The sequence below is a fragment of the Bombina bombina genome, chromosome 10, assembly GCF_027579735.1.
Source record: "Bombina bombina isolate aBomBom1 chromosome 10, aBomBom1.pri, whole genome shotgun sequence".
NCBI lineage: Eukaryota > Metazoa > Chordata > Amphibia > Anura > Bombinatoridae > Bombina > Bombina bombina.
This window is the reverse complement of record NC_069508.1, coordinates 209,895,712-209,915,062: the sequence shown is the minus strand read 5'-3', so window position 1 is coordinate 209,915,062 and position 19,351 is coordinate 209,895,712. Positions and strand designations below refer to the sequence as shown.

The 19,351-nt window shown below is 46.4% G+C and overlaps 1 protein-coding gene across 1 annotated transcript in view; it reads right to left on the bottom strand.

Annotated features, from left to right (window-relative positions):
* ROR1 (receptor tyrosine kinase like orphan receptor 1) overlaps positions 1–19,351 on the bottom strand; it is a 718,546-nt gene that overhangs the window by 176,485 nt on the left and 522,710 nt on the right. The window contains exon 4 of the mRNA XM_053693674.1: positions 17,873–17,903. Within this exon, the coding sequence (XP_053549649.1) occupies positions 17,873–17,903 (31 nt within the window). The remainder of the gene's footprint in view (positions 1–17,872; positions 17,904–19,351) is intronic.

Genomic DNA, 19,351 nt, shown 5'->3' with positions numbered 1-19,351 from the left:
ATTGGTAATAAAGGTATTGTCTAGCTTTTTAAACAATAAATATTCTGGAGTAGACTGTCCCTTTGACAAACTGCAATAGAACGTGCTGCAAAACTCTCTGCCAACTAAGAGGTTAAGGCATCAAGTTAGCAGTTTTTTAGAGAGCACTTTAGTTGTACCTTATTTCCCAGGACAACATGCGACAGTGTGAGTGAATAGGTGTGTGCACTGTGTGTATGAGTGACAAAGGGACAACATGCGAGAGTGTGAGTGAATAGGTGTGTGCACTGTGTGTATGAGTGACAAAGGGACAACATGCGACAGTGTGAGTGAATAGGTGTGTGCACTGTGTGTATGAGTGACAAAGGGACAACATGCGAGAGTGTGAGTGAATAGGTGTGTGCACTGTGTGTATGAGTGACAAAGAGACAACATGCGAGAGTGTGAGTGAATAGGTGTGTGCACTGTGTGTATGAGTGACAAAGGGACAACATGCGAGAGTGTGAGTGAATAGGTGTGTGCACTGTGTGTATGAGTGACAAAGGGACAACATGCGACAGTGTGAGTGAATAGGTGTGTGCACTGTGTGTATGAGTGACAAAGGGACAACATGCGAGAGTGTGAGTGAATAAGTGTGTGCACTGTGTGTATGAGTGACAAAGGGACAACATGCGAGAGTGTGAGTGAATAGGTGTGTGCACTGTGTGTATTAGTGACAAAGGGACAACATGCGAGAGTGTGAGTGAATAGGTGTGTGCACTGTGTGTATGAGTGACAAAGGGACAACATGCGAGAGTGTGAGTGAATAGGTGTGTGCACTGTGTGTATGAGTGACAAAGGGACAACATGCGAGAGTGTGAGTGAATAGGTGTGTGCACTGTGTGTATTAGTGACAAAGGGACAACATGCGAGAGTGTGAGTGAATAGGTGTGTGCACTGTGTGTATGAGTGACAAAGGGACAACATGCGAGAGTGTGAGTGAATAAGTGTGTGCACTGTGTGTATGAGTGACAAAGGGACAACATGCGAGAGTGTGAGTGAATAGGTGTGTGCACTGTGTGTATTAGTGACAAAGGGACAACATGCGAGAGTGTGAGTGAATAGGTGTGTGCACTGTGTGTATGAGTGACAAAGGGACAACATGCGAGAGTGTGAGTGAATAGGTGTGTGCACTGTGTGTATGAGTGACAAAGGGACAACATGCGAGAGTGTGAGTGAATAGGTGTGTGCACTGTGTGTATGAGTGACAAAGGGACAACATGCGAGAGTGTGAGTGAATAGGTGTGTGCACTGTGTGTATGAGTGACAAAGGGACAACATGCGAGAGTGTGAGTGAATAGGTGTGTGCACTGTGTGTATGAGTGACAAAGGGACAACATGCGAGAGTGTGAGTGAATAGGTGTGTGCACTGTGTGTATGAGTGACTAAGGGACAACATGCGAGAGTGTGAGTGAATAGGTGTGTGCACTGTGTGTATGAGTGACAACGGGACAACATGCAAGAGTGTGAGTGAATAGGTGTGTGCACTGTGTGTATAAGTGACAAAGGGACAACATGCGAGAGTGTGAGTGAATAGGTGTGTGCACTGTGTGTATGAGTGACAAAGGGACAACATGCGAGAGTGTGAGTGAATAGGTGTGTGCACTGTGTGTATGAGTGACAAAGGGACAACATGCGAGAGTGTGAGTGAATAGGTGTGTGCACTGTGTGTATGAGTGACAAAGGGACAACATGCGAGAGTGTGAGTGAATAGGTGTGTGCACTGTGTGTATTAGTGACAAAGGGACAACATGCGAGAGTGTGAGTGAATAGGTGTGTGCACTGTGTGTATGAGTGACAAAGGGACAACATGCGAGAGTGTGAGTGAATAAGTGTGTGCACTGTGTGTATGAGTGACAAAGGGACAACATGCGAGAGTGTGAGTGAATAGGTGTGTGCACTGTGTGTATGAGTGACAAAGGGACAACATGCGAGAGTGTGAGTGAATAGGTGTGTGCACTGTGTGTATGAGTGACAAAGGGACAACATGCGAGAGTGTGAGTGAATAGGTGTGTGCACTGTGTGTATTAGTGACAAAGGGACAACATGCGAGAGTGTGAGTGAATAGGTGTGTGCACTGTGTGTATGAGTGACAAAGGGACATTTGTCTCGCTGCTGATACAGTGTAACGTGATGGGAGGGCCTGAGAACAGAAGGCGATAGCAAAGTATCAACAGAAAACAACGAGTGTTTGCAGCAATGTTCTCACAGTGTGAAAGCAAAATAAAATCAGACTGTTAATAAAGAGAACAAATGTGTAAGTCGCTAAATTATTATTTTATTTTAAATCAGGAACTTACTTCATTTGTTAACTCTCGTTTTTTTATATAAGCATCCAAATCTGGCCAAGAGGCACAGCCAATGGCTTAAAGGGACAAAAAATATTTCATGATTCAGATAGAAAATGCAATTTTATACAACTTTACAATTTACCTCTATAATCTAATTTATTTTGTTCCTTTGGTATCCTTTGTTGAAAACCATAATTAGGGAGGCTGAAGAGCAGCAATGCACTGCTGCACATATATGCCTCTTGTCAGTGGCTCACCTGATATGTTCAGCTAGCTCCCAGTAGTCTAATGCTGCCCATGCAACAAAGTATACCAAGTGAATGAAGCAAATTTGATAGTAGAAGAAATTTGGAAAGTTCTTTAAAATAGCATTTTTTTAAATCTAAATCATGAATTAATAATGTGGGATTTCATGTGCAGACAATAAGAAGCTGTCCCCCCCTACTGACGTTAGTAGACTGTGCACTCCTATGTCTCTGCTATAGAGGATGCTCTATCTGACGGTGCTCACCTACTGACGTTAGTAGATTGTGCACTCCTTTGTCTCTGCTATAGAGGATGCTCTATCTGACGGCGCTCACCTACTGACGTTAGTAGATTGTGCACTCCTATGTCTCTGCTATAGAGGATGCTCTATCTGACGGTGCTCACCTACTGACGTTAGTAGATGGTGCACTCCTATGTCTCTGCTATAGAGGATGCTCTATCTGACGGTGCTCACCTACTGACGTTAGTAGATTGTGCACTCCTATGTCTCTGCTATAGAGGATGCTCTATCTGACAGCGCTCACCTACTGACGTTAGTAGATTGTGCACTCCTTTGTCTCTGCTATAGAGGATGCTCTATCTGACGGTGCTCACCTACTGACGTTAGTAGATTGTGCACTCCTTTATCTCTGCTATAGAGGATGCTCTATCTGATGGTGCTCACCTACTGACGTTAGTAGACTGTGCACTCCTATGTCTCTGCTATAGAGGATGCTCTATCTGACGGTGCTCACCTACTGACGTTAGTAGATTGTGCACTCCTATGTCTCTGCTATAGAGGATGCTCTATCTGACGGTGCTCACCTACTGACGTTAGTAGATGGTGCACTCCTATGTCTCTGCTATAGAGGATGCTCTATCTGACGGTGCTCACCTACTGACGTTAGTAGATTGTGCACTCCTATGTCTCTGCTATAGAGGATGCTCTATCTGACGGCGCTCACCTACTGACGTTAGTAGATTGTGCACTCCTATGTCTCTGCTATAGAGGATGCTCTATCTGACGGTGCTCACCTACTGACGTTAGTAGATTGTGCACTCCTATGTCTCTGCTATAGAGGATGCTGTATCTGACGGTGCTCACCTACTGACGTTAGTAGATTGTGCACTCCTTTATCTCTGCTATAGAGGATGCTCTATCTGACGGTGCTCACCTACTGACGTTAGTAGATTGTGCACTCCTATGTCTCTGCTATAGAGGATGCTCTATCTGACGGCGCTCACCTACTGACGTTAGTAGATTGTGCACTCCTTTGTCTCTGCTATAGAGGATGCTCTATCTGACGGCGCTCACCTACTGACGTTAGTAGATGGTGCACTCCTATGTCTCTGCTATAGAGGATGCTCTATCTGACGGTGCTCACCTACTGACGTTAGTAGATTGTGCACTCCTATGTCTCTGCTATAGAGGATGCTCTATCTGACGGCGCTCACCTACTGACGTTAGTAGATTGTGCACTCCTATGTCTCTGCTATAGAGGATGCTCTATCTGACGGTGCTCACCTACTGACGTTAGTAGATTGTGCACTCCTATGTCTCTGCTATAGAGGATGCTGTATCTGACGGTGCTCACCTACTGACGTTAGTAGATTGTGCACTCCTTTATCTCTGCTATAGAGGATGCTCTATCTGACGGTGCTCACCTACTGACGTTAGTAGATTGTGCACTCCTATGTCTCTGCTATAGAGGATGCTCTATCTGACGGCGCTCACCTACTGACGTTAGTAGATTGTGCACTCCTTTGTCTCTGCTATAGAGGATGCTCTATCTGACGGTGCTCACCTACTGACGTTAGTAGATTGTGCACTCCTTTATCTCTGCTATAGAGGATGCTCTATCTGATGGTGCTCACCTACTGACGTTAGTAGACTGTGCACTCCTATGTCTCTGCTATAGAGGATGCTCTATCTGACGGTGCTCACCTACTGACGTTAGTAGATTGTGCACTCCTATGTCTCTGCTATAGAGGATGCTCTATCTGACGGTGCTCACCTACTGACGTTAGTAGATGGTGCACTCCTATGTCTCTGCTATAGAGGATGCTCTATCTGACGGTGCTCACCTACTGACGTTAGTAGATTGTGCACTCCTATGTCTCTGCTATAGAGGATGCTCTATCTGACGGTGCTCACCTACTGACGTTAGTAGATTATGCACTCCTTTGTCTCTGCTATAGAGGATGCTCTATCTGACGGCGCTCACCTACTGACGTTAGTAGATTGTGCACTCCTATGTCTCTGCTATAGAGGATGCTCTATCTGACGGCGCTCACCTACTGACGTTAGTAGATTGTGCACTCCTATGTCTCTGCTATAGAGGATGCTCTATCTGACGGTGCTCACCTACTGACGTTAGTAGATGGTGCACTCCTTTGTCTCTGCTATAGAGGATGCTCTATCTGACGGCGCTCACCTACTGACGTTAGTAGATTGTGCACTCCTATGTCTCTGCTATAGAGGATGCTCTATCTGACGGTGCTCACCTACTGACGTTAGTAGATTATGCACTCCTTTGTCTCTGCTATAGAGGATGCTCTATCTGACGGCGCTCACCTACTGACGTTAGTAGATTGTGCACTCCTATGTCTCTGCTATAGAGGATGCTCTATCTGACGGCGCTCACCTACTGACGTTAGTAGATTGTGCACTCCTATGTCTCTGCTATAGAGGATGCTCTATCTGACGGTGCTCACCTACTGACGTTAGTAGATGGTGCACTCCTTTGTCTCTGCTATAGAGGATGCTCTATCTGACGGCGCTCACCTACTGACGTTAGTAGATGGTGCACTCCTTTGTCTCTGCTATAGAGGATGCTCTATCTGACGGTGCTCACCTACTGACGTTAGTAGATGGTGCACTCCTTTGTCTCTGCTATAGAGGATGCTCTATCTGACGGCGCTCACCTACTGACGTTAGTAGATGGTGCACTCCTTTGTCTCTGCTATAGAGGATGCTCTATCTGACGGTGCTCACCTACTGACGTTAGTAGATGGTGCACTCCTTTGTCTCTGCTATAGAGGATGCTCTATCTGACGGCGCTCACCTACTGACGTTAGTAGATGGTGCACTCCTATGTCTCTGCTATAGAGGATGCTGTATCTGACGGCGCTCACCTACTGACGTTAGTAGATTGTGCACTCCTATGTCTCTGCTATAGAGGATGCTCTATCTGACGGCGCTCACCTACTGACGTTAGTAGATTGTGCACTCCTTTGTCTCTGCTATAGAGGATGCTCTATCTGACGGTGCTCACCTACTGACGTTAGTAGATTGTGCACTCCTTTATCTCTGCTATAGAGGATGCTCTATCTGACGGTGCTCACCTACTGACGTTAGTAGACTGTGCACTCCTATGTCTCTGCTATAGAGGATGCTCTATCTGACGGTGCTCACCTACTGACGTTAGTAGATTGTGCACTCCTATGTCTCTGCTATAGAGGATGCTCTATCTGACGGTGCTCACCTACTGACGTTAGTAGACTGTGCACTCCTATGTCTCTGCTATAGAGGATGCTCTATCTGACGGCGCTCACCTACTGACGTTAGTAGATTGTGCACTCCTTTGTCTCTGCTATAGAGGATGCTCTATCTGACGGTGCTCACCTACTGACGTTAGTAGATGGTGCACTCCTATGTCTCTGCTATAGAGGATGCTCTATCTGACGGCGCTCACCTACTGACGTTAGTAGATTGTGCACTCCTTTGTCTCTGCTATAGAGGATGCTCTATCTGACAGTGCTCACCTACTGACGTTAGTAGATGGTGCACTCCTATGTCTCGGCTATAGAGGATGCTCTATCTGACGGCGCTCACCTACTGACGTTAGTAGATTGTGCACTCCTTTGTCTCTGCTATAGAGGATGCTCTATCTGACGGCGCTCACCTACTGACGTTAGTAGACTGTGCACTCCTTTGTCTCTGCTATAGAGGATGCTCTATCTGACGGCGCTCACCTACTGACGTTAGTAGATTGTGCACTCCTTTGTCTCTGCTATAGAGGATGCTCTATCTGATGGCGCTCACCTACTGACGTTAGTAGATTGTGCACTCCTATGTCTCTGCTATAGAGGATGCTCTATCTGACGGCGCTCACCTATTGACTTTAGTAGATTGTGCACTCCTTTGTCTCTGCTATAGAGGATGCTCTATCTGACGGCGCTCACCTACTGACGTTAGTAGATTGTGCACTCCTTTGTCTCTGCTATAGAGGATGCTCTATCTGACGGCGCTCACCTACTGACGTTAGTAGATGGTGCACTCCTATGTCTCTGCTATAGAGGATGCTCTATCTGACGGCGCTCACCTACTGACGTTAGTAGATTGTGCACTCCTTTGTCTCTGCTATAGAGGATGCTCTATCTGACGGCGCTCACCTACTGACGTTAGTAGATGGTGCACTCCTATGTCTCTGCTATAGAGGATGCTCTATCTGACGGCGCTCACCTACTGACGTTAGTAGATGGTGCACTCCTATGTCTCTGCTATAGAGGATGCTCTATCTGACGGCGCTCACCTACTGACGTTAGTAGATTGTGCACTCCTATGTCTCTGCTATTGAGGATGCTCTATCTGACGGTGCTCACCTACTGACGTTAGTAGATTGTGCACTCCTTTGTCTCTGCTATAGAGGATGCTCTATCTGACGGTGCCTCACCTACTGAAGTTAGTAGATTGTGCACTCCTTTGTCTCTGCTATAGAGGATGCTCTATCTGACGGTGCTCACCTACTGACGTTAGTAGATTGTGCACTTCCTATGTCTCTGCTATAGAGGTGCTCTATCTGACGGTGCTCACCTACTGACGTTAGTAGATTGTGCACTCCTATGTCTCTGCTATAGAGGATGCTCTATCTGACGGTGCTCACCTACTGACGTTAGTAGATTGTGCACTCCTATGTCTCTGCTATAGAGGATGCTCTATCTGACGGCGCTCACCTACTGACGTTAGTAGATTGTGCAATCCTTTGTCTCTGCTATAGAGGATGCTCTATCTGACGGCGCTCACCTACTGACGTTAGTAGATGGTGCACTCCTTTGTCTCTGCTATAGAGGATGCTCTATCTGACGGCGCTCACCTACTGACGTTAGTAGATGGTGCACTCCTTTGTCTCTGCTATAGAGGATGCTCTATCTGACGGTGCTCACCTACTGACGTTAGTAGATGGTGCACTCCTATGTCTCTGCTATAGAGGATGCTCTATCTGACGGCGCTCACCTACTGACGTTAGTAGATTGTGCACTCCTATGTCTCTGCTATAGAGGATGCTCTATCTGACGGCGCTCACCTACTGACGTTAGTAGATGTGCACTCCTTTGTCTCTGCTATAGAGGATGCTCTATCTGACGGCGCTCACCTACTGACGTTAGTAGATTGTGCACTCCTTTGTCTCTGCTATAGAGGATGCTCTATCTGACGGTGCTCACCTACTGACTTTAGTAGATTGTGCACTCCTATGTCTCTGCTATAGAGGATGCTCTATCTGACGGTGCTCACCTACTGACGTTAGTAGATTGTGCACTCCTATGTCTCTGCTATAGAGGATGCTCTATCTGACGGTGCTCACCTACTGACGTTAGTAGATTGTGCACTCCTATGTCTCTGCTATAGAGGATGCTCTATCTGACGGTGCTCACCTACTGACGTTAGTAGATTGTGCACTCCTATGTCTCTGCTATAGAGGATGCTCTATCTGACGGTGCTCACCTACTGACGTTAGTAGATTGTGCACTCCTATGTCTCTGCTATAGAGGATGCTCTATCTGACGGCGCTCACCTACTGACGTTAGTAGATTGTGCACTCCTATGTCTCTGCTATAGAGGATGCTCTATCTGACGGCGCTCACCTATGCACTCCTATGTCTCTGCTATAGAGGATGCTCTATCTGACGGTGCTCACCTACTGACGTTAGTAGATTGTGCACTCCTATGTCTCTGCTATAGAGGATGCTCTATCTGACGGCGCTCACCTACTGACGTTAGTAGATTGTGCACTCCTTTGTCTCTGCTATAGAGGATGCTCTATCTGACGGCGCTCACCTACTGACGTTAGTAGATTGTGCACTCCTTTGTCTCTGCTATAGAGGATGCTCTATCTGACGGTGCTCACCTACTGACGTTAGTAGATTGTGCACTCCTTTGTCTCTGCTATAGAGGATGCTCTATCTGACGGCGCTCACCTACTGACGTTAGTAGATTGTGCACTCCTTTGTCTCTGCTATAGAGGATGCTCTATCTGACGGCGCTCACCTACTGACGTTAGTAGATTGTGCACTCCTTGTCTCTGCTATAGAGGATGCTCTATCTGACGGCGCTCACCTACTGACGTTAGTAGATTGTGCACTCCTTTGTCTCTGCTATAGAGGATGCTCTATCTGACGGTGCTCACCTACTGACGTTAGTAGATTGTGCACTCCTATGTCTCTGCTATAGAGGATGCTCTATCTGACGGTGCTCACCTACTGACGTTAGTAGATTGTGCACTCCTATGTCTCTGCTATAGAGGATGCTCTATCTGACGGTGCTCACCTACTGACGTTAGTAGATTGTGCACTCCTATGTCTCTGCTATAGAGGATGCTCTATCTGACGGCGCTCACCTACTGACGTTAGTAGATTGTGCACTCCTATGTCTCTGCTATAGAGGATGCTCTATCTGACGGTGCTCACCTACTGACGTTAGTAGATTGTGCACTCCTATGTCTCTGCTATAGAGGATGCTCTATCTGACGGCGCTCACCTACTGACGTTAGTAGATTGTGCACTCCTTTGTCTCTGCTATAGAGGATGCTCTATCTGACGGCTGCTCACCTACTGACGTTAGTAGATTGTGCACTCCTATGTCTCTGCTATAGAGGATGCTCTATCTGACGGTGCTCACCTACTGACGTTAGTAGATTGTGCACTCCTATGTCTCTGCTATAGAGGATGCTCTATCTGACGGCTGCTCACCTACTGACGTTAGTAGATTGTGCACTCCTTTGTCTCTGCTATAGAGGATGCTCTATCTGACGGCGCTCACCTACTGACGTTAGTAGATTGTGCACTCCTTTGTCTCTGCTATAGAGGATGCTCTATCTGACGGTGCTCACCTACTGACGTTAGTAGATTGTGCACTCCTATGTCTCTGCTATAGAGGATGCTCTATCTGACGGCGCTCACCTACTGACGTTAGTAGATTGTGCACTCCTATGTCTCTGCTATAGAGGATGCTCTATCTGACGGTGCTCACCTACTGACGTTAGTAGATTGTGCACTCCTTTGTCTCTGCTATAGAGGATGCTCTATCTGACGGTGCTCACCTACTGACGTTAGTAGATTGTGCACTCCTTTGTCTCTGCTATAGAGGATGCTCTATCTGACGGTGCTCACCTACTGACGTTAGTAGATTGTGCACTCCTTTGTCTCTGCTATAGAGGATGCTCTATCTGACGGCGCTCACCTACTGACGTTAGTAGATGGTGCACTCCTATGTCTCTGCTATAGAGGATGCTCTATCTGACGGCGCTCACCTACTGACGTTAGTAGATTGTGCACTCCTTTGTCTCTGCTATAGAGGATGCTCTATCTGACGGTGCTCACCTACTGACGTTAGTAGATTGTGCACTCCTATGTCTCTGCTATAGAGGATGCTCTATCTGACGGCGCTCACCTACTGACGTTAGTAGATTGTGCACTCCTTTGTCTCTGCTATAGAGGATGCTCTATCTGACGGTGCTCACCTACTGACGTTAGTAGATTGTGCACTCCTATGTCTCTGCTATAGAGGATGCTCTATCTGACGGTGCTCACCTACTGACGTTAGTAGATTGTGCACTCCTTTGTCTCTGCTATAGAGGATGCTCTATCTGACGGCGCTCACCTACTGACGTTAGTAGATTGTGCACTCCTTTGTCTCTGCTATAGAGGATGCTCTATCTGACGGTGCTCACCTACTGACGTTAGTAGATTGTGCACTCCTATGTCTCTGCTATAGAGGATGCTCTATCTGACGGTGCTCACCTACTGACGTTAGTAGATTGTGCACTCCTTTGTCTCTGCTATAGAGGATGCTCTATCTGACGGCGCTCACCTACTGACGTTAGTAGATTGTGCACTCCTTTGTCTCTGCTATAGAGGATGCTCTATCTGACGGTGCTCACCTACTGACGTTAGTAGATTGTGCACTCCTTTGTCTCTGCTATAGAGGATGCTCTATCTGACGGCGCTCACCTACTGACGTTAGTAGATTGTGCACTCCTTTGTCCTCTGCTATAGAGGATGCTCTATCTGACGGCGCTCACCTACTGACGTTAGTAGATTGTGCACTCCTATGTCTCTGCTATAGAGGATGCTCTATCTGACGGTGCTCACCTACTGACGTTAGTAGATTGTGCACTCCTATGTCTCTGCTATAGAGGATGCTCTATCTGACGGTGCTCACCTACTGACGTTAGTAGATTGTGCACTCCTATGTCTCTGCTATAGAGGATGCTCTATCTGACGGCGCTCACCTACTGACGTTAGTAGATTGTGCACTCCTATGTCTCTGCTATAGAGGATGCTCTATCTGACGGCGCTCACCTACTGACGTTAGTAGATTGTGCACTCCTTTGTCTCTGCTATAGAGGATGCTCTATCTGACGGTGCTCACCTACTGACGTTAGTAGATTGTGCACTCCTATGTCTCTGCTATAGAGGATGCTCTATCTGACGGTGCTCACCTACTGACGTTAGTAGATTGTGCACTCCTATGTCTCTGCTATAGAGGATGCTCTATCTGACGGTGCTCACCTACTGACGTTAGTAGATTGTGCACTCCTTTGTCTCTGCTATAGAGGATGCTCTATCTGACGGTGCTCACCTACTGACGTTAGTAGATTGTGCACTCCTATGTCTCTGCTATAGAGGATGCTCTATCTGACGGCGCTCACCTACTGACGTTAGTAGATTGTGCACTCCTTTGTCTCTGCTATAGAGGATGCTCTATCTGACGGCGCTCACCTACTGACGTTAGTAGATTGTGCACTCCTTTGTCTCTGCTATAGAGGATGCTCTATCTGACGGTGCTCACCTACTGACGTTAGTAGATTGTGCACTCCTATGTCTCTGCTATAGAGGATGCTCTATCTGACGGTGCTCACCTACTGACGTTAGTAGATTGTGCACTCCTATGTCTCTGCTATAGAGGATGCTCTATCTGACGGTGCTCACCTACTGACGTTAGTAGATTGTGCACTCCTATGTCTCTGCTATAGAGGATGCTCTATCTGACGGCGCTCACCTACTGACGTTAGTAGATTGTGCACTCCTTTGTCTCTGCTATAGAGGATGCTCTATCTGACGGTGCTCACCTACTGACGTTAGTAGATTGTGCACTCCTATGTCTCTGCTATAGAGGATGCTCTATCTGACGGCGCTCACCTACTGACGTTAGTAGATTGTGCACTCCTTTGTCTCTGCTATAGAGGATGCTCTATCTGACGGCGCTCACCTACTGACGTTAGTAGACTGGTGCACTCCTATGTCTCTGCTATAGAGGATGCTCTATCTGACGGCGCTCACCTACTGACGTTAGTAGATTGTGCACTCCTTTGTCTCTGCTATAGAGGATGCTCTATCTGACGGTGCTCACCTACTGACGTTAGTAGATTGTGCACTCCTATGTCTCTGCTATAGAGGATGCTCTATCTGACGGCGCTCACCTACTGACGTTAGTAGATTGTGCACTCCTATGTCTCTGCTATAGAGGATGCTCTATCTGACGGCGCTCACCTACTGACGTTAGTAGATTGTGCACTCCTATGTCTCTGCTATAGAGGATGCTCTATCTGACGGTGCTCACCTACTGACGTTAGTAGATGGTGCACTCCTTTGTCTCTGCTATAGAGGATGCTCTATCTGACGGTGCTCACCTACTGACGTTAGTAGATTGTGCACTCCTATGTCTCTGCTATAGAGGATGCTCTATCTGACGGCGCTCACCTACTGACGTTAGTAGATTGTGCACTCCTTTGTCTCTGCTATAGAGGATGCTCTATCTGACGGTGCTCACCTACTGACGTTAGTAGATTGTGCACTCCTATGTCTCTGCTATAGAGGATGCTCTATCTGACGGCGCTCACCTACTGACGTTAGTAGATTGTGCACTCCTTTGTCTCTGCTATAGAGGATGCTCTATCTGACGGCGCTCACCTACTGACGTTAGTAGATTGTGCACTCCTATGTCTCTGCTATAGAGGATGCTCTATCTGACGGTGCTCACCTACTGACGTTAGTAGATTGTGCACTCCTTTGTCTCTGCTATAGAGGATGCTCTATCTGACGGTGCTCACCTACTGACGTTAGTAGATTGTGCACTCCTATGTCTCTGCTATAGAGGATGCTCTATCTGACGGTGCTCACCTACTGACGTTAGTAGATTGTGCACTCCTATGTCTCTGCTATAGAGGATGCTCTATCTGACGGTGCTCACCTACTGACGTTAGTAGATTGTGCACTCCTTTGTCTCTGCTATAGAGGATGCTCTATCTGACGGTGCTCACCTACTGACGTTAGTAGATTGTGCACTCCTATGTCTCTGCTATAGAGGATGCTCTATCTGACGGCGCTCACCTACTGACGTTAGTAGATTGTGCACTCCTATGTCTCTGCTATAGAGGATGCTCTATCTGACGGCGCTCACCTACTGACGTTAGTAGATTGTGCACTCCTATGTCTCTGCTATAGAGGATGCTCTATCTGACGGTGCTCACCTACTGACGTTAGTAGATTGTGCACTCCTATGTCTCTGCTATAGAGGATGCTCTATCTGACGGCGCTCACCTACTGACGTTAGTAGATTGTGCACTCCTTTGTCTCTGCTATAGAGGATGCTCTATCTGACGGTGCTCACCTACAGACGTTAGTAGATTGTGCACTCCTATGTCTCTGCTATAGAGGATGCTCTATCTGACGGCGCTCACCTACTGACGTTAGTAGATTGTGCACTCCTTTGTCTCTGCTATAGAGGATGCTGTATCTGACGGCGCTCACCTACTGACGTTAGTAGACTGTGCACTCCTATGTCTCTGCTATAGAGGATGCTCTATCTGACGGCGCTCACCTACTGACGTTAGTAGATTGTGCACTCCTTTGTCTCTGCTATAGAGGATGCTCTATCTGACGGTGCTCACCTACTGACGTTAGTAGATTGTGCACTCCTATGTCTCTGCTATAGAGGATGCTCTATCTGACGGCGCTCACCTACTGACGTTAGTAGATGGTGCACTCCTATGTCTCTGCTATAGAGGATGCTCTATCTGACGGCGCTCACCTACTGACGTTAGTAGATGGTGCACTCCTATGTCTCTGCTATAGAGGATGCTCTATCTGACGGTGCTCACCTACAGACGTTAGTAGATTGTGCACTCCTTTGTCTCTGCTATAGAGGATGCTCTATCTGACGGTGCTCACCTACTGACGTTAGTAGATTGTGCACTCCTTTGTCTCTGCTATAGAGGATGCTCTATCTGACGGCGCTCACCTACTGACGTTAGTAGATTGTGCACTCCTTTGTCTCTGCTATAGAGGATGCTCTATCTGACGGTGCTCACCTACTGACATTAGTAGATTGTGCACTCCTATGTCTCTGCTATAGAGGATGCTCTATCTGACGGTGCTCACCTACTGACGTTAGTAGATTGTGCACTCCTTTGTCTCTGCTATAGAGGATGCTCTATCTGACGGCGCTCACCTACTGACGTTAGTAGATTGTGCACTCCTATGTCTCTGCTATAGAGGATGCTCTATCTGACGGTGCTCACCTACTGACGTTAGTAGATTGTGCACTCCTTTGTCTCTGCTATAGAGGATGCTCTATCTGACGGCGCTCACCTACTGACGTTAGTAGACTGTGCACTCCTTTGTCTCTGCTATAGAGGATGCTCTATCTGACGGTGCTCACCTACTGACGTTAGTAGATTGTGCACTCCTTTGTCTCTGCTATAGAGGATGCTCTATCTGCGGCGCTCACCTACTGACGTTAGTAGACTGTGCACTCCTTTGTCTCTGCTATAGAGGATGCTCTATCTGCGGCGCTCACCTACTGACGTTAGTAGACTGTGCACTCCTTTGTCTCTGCTATAGAGGATGCTCTATCTGACGGTGCTCACCTACTGACGTTAGTAGATTGTGCACTCCTTTGTCTCTGCTATAGAGGATGCTCTATCTGACGGTGCTCACCTACTGACGTTAGTAGATTGTGCACTCCTTTGTCTCTGCTATAGAGGATGCTCTATCTGACGGTGCTCACCTACTGACGTTAGTAGATTGTGCACTCCTTTGTCTCTGCTATAGAGGATGCTCTATCTGACGGCGCTCACCTACTGACGTTAGTAGATTGTGCACTCCTATGTCTCTGCTATAGAGGATGCTCTATCTGACGGCGCTCACCTATTGACTTTAGTAGATTGTGCACTCCTATGTCTCTGCTATAGAGGATGCTCTATCTGACGGTGCTCACCTACTGACGTTAGTAGATTGTGCACTCCTTTGTCTCTGCTATAGAGGATGCTCTATCTGACGGTGCTCACCTACTGACGTTAGTAGATTGTGCACTCCTTTGTCTCTGCTATAGAGGATGCTCTATCTGACGGCGCTCACCTACTGACGTTAGTAGATTGTGCACTCCTTTGTCTCTGCTATAGAGGATGCTCTATCTGACGGTGCTCACCTACTGACGTTAGTAGATTGTGCACTCCTATGTCTCTGCTATAGAGGATGCTCTATCTGACGGCGCTCACCTACTGACGTTAGTAGATGGTGCACTCCTATGTCTCTGCTATAGAGGATGCTCTATCTGACGGCGCTCACCTACTGACGTTAGTAGATGGTGCACTCCTATGTCTCTGCTATAGAGGATGCTCTATCTGACGGTGCTCACCTACAGACGTTAGTAGATTGTGCACTCCTTTGTCTCTGCTATAGAGGATGCTCTATCTGACGGTGCTCACCTACTGACGTTAGTAGATTGTGCACTCCTATGTCTCTGCTATAGAGGATGCTCTATCTGACGGCGCTCACCTACTGACGTTAGTAGATTGTGCACTCCTTTGTCTCTGCTATAGAGGATGCTCTATCTGACGGTGCTCACCTACTGACATTAGTACATTGTGCACTCCTATGTCTCTGCTATAGAGGATGCTCTATCTGACGGTGCTCACCTACTGACGTTAGTAGATTGTGCACTCCTTTGTCTCTGCTATAGAGGATGCTCTATCTGACGGCGCTCACCTACTGACTTTAGTAGATTGTGCACTCCTATGTCTCTGCTATAGAGGATGCTCTATCTGACGGTGCTCACCTACTGACGTTAGTAGATTGTGCACTCCTTTGTCTCTGCTATAGAGGATGCTCTATCTGACGGCGCTCACCTACTGACGTTAGTAGACTGTGCACTCCTTTGTCTCTGCTATAGAGGATGCTCTATCTGACGGTGCTCACCTACTGACGTTAGTAGATTGTGCACTCCTTTGTCTCTGCTATCAAGGATGCTCTATCTGCGGCGCTCACCTACAGACGTTAGTAGACTGTGCACTCCTTTGTCTCTGCTATAGAGGATGCTCTATCTGACGGCGCTCACCTACTGAGGTTAGTAGACTGTGCACTCCTATGTCTCTGCTATAGAGGATGCTCTATCTGACGGTGCTCACCTACTGACGTTAGTAGATTGTGCACTCCTATGTCTCTGCTATAGAGGATGCTCTATCTGACGGCGCTCACCTACTGACGTTAGTAGATTGTGCACTCCTATGTCTCTGCTATAGAGGATGCTCTATCTGACGGTGCTCACCTACTAACGTTAGTAGATTGTGCACTCCTATGTCTCTGCTATAGAGGATGCTCTATCTGACGGTGCTCACCTACTAACGTTAGTAGATTGTGCACTCCTTTGTCTCTGCTATAGAGGATGCTCTATCTGACGGCGCTCACCTACTGACGTTAGTAGATTGTGCACTCCTATGTCTCTGCTATAGAGGATGCTCTATCTGACGGTGCTCACCTACTAACGTTAGTAGATTGTGCACTCCTATGTCTCTGCTATAGAGGATGCTCTATCTGACGGTGCTCACCTACTAACGTTAGTAGATTGTGCACTCCTATGTCTCTGCTATAGAGGATGCTCTATCTGACGGTGCTCACCTACTGACGTTAGTAGATTGTGCACTCCTATGTCTCTGCTATAGAGGATGCTCTATCTGACGGTGCTCACCTACTGACGTTAGTAGATTGTGCACTCCTATGTCTCTGCTATAGAGGATGCTCTATCTGACGGTGCTCACCTACTGACGTTAGTAGATTGTGCACTCCTTTATCTCTGCTATAGAGGATGCTCTATCTGACGGTGCTCACCTACTGACGTTAGTAGATTGTGCACTCCTTTATCTCTGCTATAGAGGATGCTCTATCTGACGGTGCTCACCTACTGACGTTAGTAGATTGTGCACTCCTTTATCTCTGCTATAGAGGATGCTCTATCTGACGGTGCTCACCTACTGATGTTAGTAGATTGTGCACTCCTATGTCTCTGCTATATGTCTCTATATGGGAGCTTTTCATTACAACCAACAGTGTCAAATCTAATGAAAAACACTAAGCGGCGGATCAGGGTGTTCATATGAATAAAATGAAGTAAGCTAATAATTACAAAAAACATTATGCTATCCTTCACATCTGCACTCTCTACATTAAAGGGACACTATACACTAAATACATTTTCGGTACCTCCCTTTAATGAGTGCTACCATTATGCAAACAGCTCAGCACTGAAATGCAGTGGAAGATAGATTTCAACATGGCAGCATTTATGACTAGAGGGAGGGTGGGAATAATCTCAAAACTATTCTTTTAAAATGTATTTAGGACCAGATTTATTAAGGGGTCATAGCACCGTTGGCTGCAGGTCAGTAGCCGAGATTCAAGAAGCAGTGGTCATCAGAGCTGCTTCTTAACCCACTTCCCCACCTGTTATGTGGCGCACTTCAATCACCCCAGAATTTTCTGAACAGGGAGAGTGACGGCCCTTGCTTGCAAGCGATTGCCTGTGCGCAAGCAGGGGGTGGTTTTGCATACTAGCCGTAGTGTGCAATGGTAAATGTGGCAGTGTATTGCTCGTATTGCTGCTTGCTAGACAAGAAGCCAGGCTGACAAGGGCAAAAATGTACGCTACTGTCCGCCTTAAATCTGGCCCTTAGTGATCAATGTCCCTTAAAGTTAAAGTGCTCACTTTGACCAATAGTTTCTATTGCTTTAAATACAACAAGAAAAAAGAATTTACTTACAGTGTTCCTGGGCTGGCAGTAGGTGGGGGACCTAGAATCGAAAAACAAATTTTAGTTCACAGTAAAATAGCATCCATTTAAATATTATTGTTTATAAAATGTGGTATCTGACATTTCTTTAAATATAGTAAAACAGAACTCTATCTATCTATCTATCTATCTATCTATCTATCTCTGTCTGTCTATCTACTGTATATCTATCTATATCTATCTATTTATCTATATCTGTCTGTCTGTCTATCTCTGTCTGTCTTTTTATCTATATCTGTCTGTCTGTCTGTCTATCTATTTATCTATGTCTGTCTGTCTCTGTCTGTCTGTCTATTTATCTATCTCTGTCTGTCTGTCTATCATCTATCTATATCCACCCATCTATTTGTCTTTCTTTATAAATATATCTATTAAAGATATGAAAAAAGGCTTATTGTTTACTCATCCACTGGAATCAATGCATAATCAAATGTGTTGCTATGTGAAGCATTATAACTAACAGGAGTTTGTTGTCACACAAGCAACTCTTTGCCAGGTGCTTGTATATTTCATGTCTCTGTCAAACGTATGTCTGCTTTTTTTTTATATTTTAAACTTATGTGTTTTTATTATATTACAAAATCCAAATGTTCATTAGTGATGTCGCGAACCTAAAAATTTGGGTTCGCAAACAGCGAACTCAAACTTCCCCAAAAGTTTGCCAACCGGCGAACCGGGCGAACACCCATTGACTTCAATGGGCAGGCAAATTTTTAAACCCACAGGGACCCTTTCTGGCCACAATAGTGATGGAAAAGTTGTTTCAAGGGGACTAACACCTGGACTGTGGCATGCCGGAGGGGGATCCATGGCAAAACTCCCATGGAAAATTACATAGTTGATGCAGAGTCAGGTTTTAACCCATAAAGGGCCTAAATCACCTAACATTCCTAAATTGTTTGGAATAACGTGCTTTAAAACATCAGGTATGATGTTGTATCGATCAGGTAGTGTCACCCCAGTGTCACTGGGGTGACACTGTGCCCTGGCAGGCAGGCCCTGAAACGCACACGTGTGAAGGAAACTGACTGCTATTATTTAACACAGTCAAAAAAGTGTTGTTTTTTTTATATTTAAACTACTGTTACACCAGATATGAGTTGCACTGGGGTGACACTGTGCCCTGGCAGGCAGGCACTGAAACGCACACGTGTGAAGGAAACTGACTGCTATTATTTAACACACTCAAAAAAGTGTTTTTTTTTTTAAATCTACACTACTGTTACACCAGATATGAGTTGCACTGGGGTGACACTGTGCCCTGGCAGGCAGGCACTGAAACGCACACGTGTGAAGGAAACTGACTGCTATTATTTAACACACTCAAAAAAGTGTTTTTTTTTTTAAATCTACACTACTGTTACACCAGATATGAGTTGCACTGGGGTGACACTGTGCCCTGGCAGGCAGCCCCTGAAACCCACACGTGTGAAGGAAACTGCTATTATT